Consider the following 3,830-nt stretch of genomic DNA (forward strand, 5'->3'; position numbering starts at 1 on the left):
TACATTTTCAAATCTAAAAAAGAATATGGCTTATTAAAACGGCTCTACATTTAGCTGCCTCATCATCATCATCATCATCATCATCATCATCATCATCATCATCATCATCATCATCATCATCATCATCATCATCATCGTCATCTTCTCAGTTTAAGAAATGACGTAGGTAGGATGAGTTTTGATTAAGTTTCAGTCAGTAAATATACATTTTAAAATTTAAAAAAGAATCTATAGCTTATTAAAACGGCTCAACATTTAGCCTCGAAAGTTTCATCATCACCATCATCATCATCATCATCATCATCATCATCATCATCATCATCATCATCATCATCATCATCATCGTCATCATCGTCATCGTCATCATCGTCATCATCGTCATCATCGTTATCATCATCATCATCATCATCATTATCATCGTCATCATCATCATCATCCTCCTCATCATCATCATCATCATACTGTGCTACTTCAAAGGGTAATTATGTTGTGTCTTGTGTGTGATGACATTTTCCCCACCTCCTGCTTGCCATAAGAAGAGTCCACTCATGACAGCTTAACCGCTACAGGCATAACGTCACAACAGCTTGACCACTACATGCATGACGTCACAACAGCTTGACCACTACTGACATGACACCATGACAATTTGATTGACCACTACAGACATGTCTCAAGAGGTTGACCACTACAGACATGACATCATGACAATTTGATTGACCACTACAGACATGTCTCAAAAGGTTGACCACTACAGACATGATGTCACAACTGCTTGACAGCTACATACATGACGTCAATAGTTTGACCCCTACAGATATGACGCCAATTTACAGAGTGACTCTATTCCTGTACATAATGTTCTTCATATTATTTTGAAAATGATTCTGATTCAACTCAACAGCAGATGTGAGCTAATAAAAAGTATTGACATGTTATTATATAACTACGTTAGTCTTGATGGTGTCTTCAACTACATGACAAATAAACAAAACGCTGTTCTCTTTTTCCACCGAATCTCAAGTGCTATTTTTTACCATAGTCATGCGTGTTTTCTCATTTCTCTAATATAATTTACCGTAATCATGTTGGGTGTTTTCTCATTTGTTGAATATTTATCATGTTCATGTAGGGTGTGTTCTCATTTGTTCATTAATTACCCAATCCTGTTTTATGTTATTTTTCCTTGATGAACATAATTTATCTTGGGCATGTTGTGTCTTTTCTTATTTTTCTCATTAATTACCAAGATCGTGTTGTATGGTGTTGGGTTTTTTTTTCTTTTATTGAATATCTGCAGGGTATGTTGTGTGTATGACAATGTGTGTCCAATGAGTCTATTCCGTCAAAGTTATTAATCGTTTTGCCTGTTTGCTGGGCATTGGGGTATTCTATCCCTTTTAGTCCCTGATCGACCCTGACACGCAGTGCTGAAGCAGTGAACTCTATTCTCCTAATTGATCAGAGCTTTGTCTGAAGGTATATAATAAGACATTAACGATAAGTACAGCCAGCTTCATTAAGGAGCAAAAAATGGAGAATACTCGTGATCCTTTTTAGAGGATGTTTATTGTACTTTTCTGATAGTATTCTACTCTTGGAATGAGAGAGAGAGAGAGAGAGAGAGAGAGAGAGAGAGGGGGGGGGGGAAGAGAGAGAGGGGGGGGTCAATTATAAATATAGACTGGGTCTTCCTTAAGCTCATTTGGTACCGTTCTGTTGTACGATACGGATGGCCCCAGTTCGCACCCCAAAAGGATGTTACTAAATTCGGCCATCTGCTGTTGTAGTCCTTGTGGTACTGCATGTCTCTTTGCTCGTGGTTCTAACGTCTGAGAAAAACAGTTGAGAAAGTGAAAGTTTAGAAAGTGAAAGCATATAAAAATAAAAGTATAGAAAAAGAATAGAAAGTAAAAGTACAGAAAATAAAAGTGTAGAAAGTGAAATGTTTACAAAGTGAAAGGATTAGAAAGTGAAGGGTTAGAAAGTGAAAGGTTTAGAAAGTGGAAGGTATAGAAAGTGAAAGTAAAGAAAGTGAAAGATTAAGAAAGTGAAAGGTTAAGAAAAAGAAAGGTTTAGAAAGTAACGGGTAAAGAAAGTTAAAGGTTTCTAATGTGGAATATTTAGAAAATGGTCCCTCCGTGGGAAGGGCCAGGACACACAAACACACACCCAAACACACACAAACACACACAAACACACACACACACACGCACACACACACACACACATACACACACACACACACACACACACACACACACACACACACACAAACACACTCTATTTTGATATTTGATCGGAAAAAGTGTGAAAAGAGCAATTTTAAAAAAAACACTTCAACATTTTTGGCTGGGTACATTTTTTGCGCACTCATGTTAGCTTATGCAGTTGCGAACGCCGTAAAACACTTACTAAAAACAAAATTAACCAAAAATGAGTACATTCTTACTGCTGGACGACAATATTATGAGCGTTTTGGCAACACACACATGTTACCGCGGGAGCCGTCACGTTCTGTGGTTACTTGGACCAAAGATAGTACATTACAAGATGGGCCACTCAGCCAAAAAAATGTTCACCGGAAGTTCGCTCTTTGCTTCAGATGGCGCTGCAGTCTGTTTTGAAGCTTTCTTTCGTTTTTCCAGAAGAAGAATAGGAATAGCACCTCTTTGCGTGCACAGATCGACTGCTGTTCATCAGCAGTTCGGGTTCGTTCAGTGTGGAGTTTTAGGGGGGGGGGGTTGTAATGACCTCTAGCCTTTCATTCTTAAGTCAAATTAAACGGAGAAAACAATCACCCTTTCTTCCGGAAGAGGCTTTCTGTCAGCGTAACCATTTTAAAAAAGCGTTCTTCCGAAATGTATTCAAAAACTTGCTAGTTTCACTTGGATTTTTTAAACTCAAGTAGTGTAACTCTGTTCGCAAATGTGCGCTTTTGCGAAGAGGGCGCCACCGAATTTTGAGGACACTTTTTTAATTGGCTCAAAGAGAGAAGTGGACCCTCTTGTCTTGTAGACTCTTTGCTTGGACGCGTGGCCGTCGCTTCTTGTGCGGGGGCGGGGTGTTGTTTGTTTGTATTTGTCTGTTTATTTTAGTAGAGGTTTTACGGCGCTCGCAACTGCATACGGTCAAATGAGCGCCAGAAGATTAGAGGTGTTACAAGAGAGAAACAACATAAAAAAGAAGAAGGGGACATAAGAACGATATATGTTTGATAGGAAAGAAGGAGCAAACCACACCAGAGCACCCGCCAACCACCCACTGTTGGTATTTGTCTGTCAAGTATTTCAGTATGTCTGCTGGTAAGTTGTATCCTTCTCAGCCCTTGTTGGCCTTGACAGGTGTGGTTGAAGCAGCCTGCCTCTTAAATGATCTAAATTGGGCCAAAAGGGGGGGGGGGGGGTCAGAATTACTTTACTACTTTACGCAACAAGTCAAGCAACTAATGCTACCTTTACATTCAAAACTTTTCTCATGAAGAACAGAAGAAAAAAAAATTCTCAACATATCCATTACATAAGGTGCTCAATCGACAAGCAACAAAAACCATTTTCGTCGTGTTACGGGACGAAGGTATGTTATTAAAAGCTTTCGGAAATATATTTGGAAGAAGAATTGGAGTAAAGTGTTTTGTGAGGATGAATCAATGGTTGATCAGTTGATATCCTAACGAATATTAATTTTCCCCGAAGGGTACAGTTTTTCGTTAGTTCCTTATTTGGTCAAATATGGCCTATAAGGCTTTGGAACTCTTTTCTCCGCCAGCCATACAAACACACGCACACACACACACACAAACACACACACACACACACACACACACACAC

The 3,830-nt window shown here is 39.1% G+C and overlaps 1 protein-coding gene across 1 annotated transcript in view; it reads right to left on the bottom strand.

Annotated features, from left to right (window-relative positions):
• Nucleotides 1-1,646: 1,646 nt before the first annotated feature.
• The window catches only part of LOC118477179 (G-protein coupled receptor GRL101-like), a gene marked incomplete in the record, with an annotated part of 10,216 nt that continues 8,032 nt past the window's right edge, over nt 1,647-3,830 (bottom strand). Inside the window, 1 exon segment of the mRNA XM_035971280.1 lies at nt 1,647-1,832. Within this exon segment, the coding sequence (XP_035827173.1) occupies nt 1,765-1,832 (68 nt within the window).

Source organism: Aplysia californica, unplaced genomic scaffold (genome assembly GCF_000002075.1).
Source record: "Aplysia californica isolate F4 #8 unplaced genomic scaffold, AplCal3.0 scaffold00411, whole genome shotgun sequence".
Lineage (NCBI taxonomy): Eukaryota > Metazoa > Mollusca > Gastropoda > Aplysiida > Aplysiidae > Aplysia > Aplysia californica.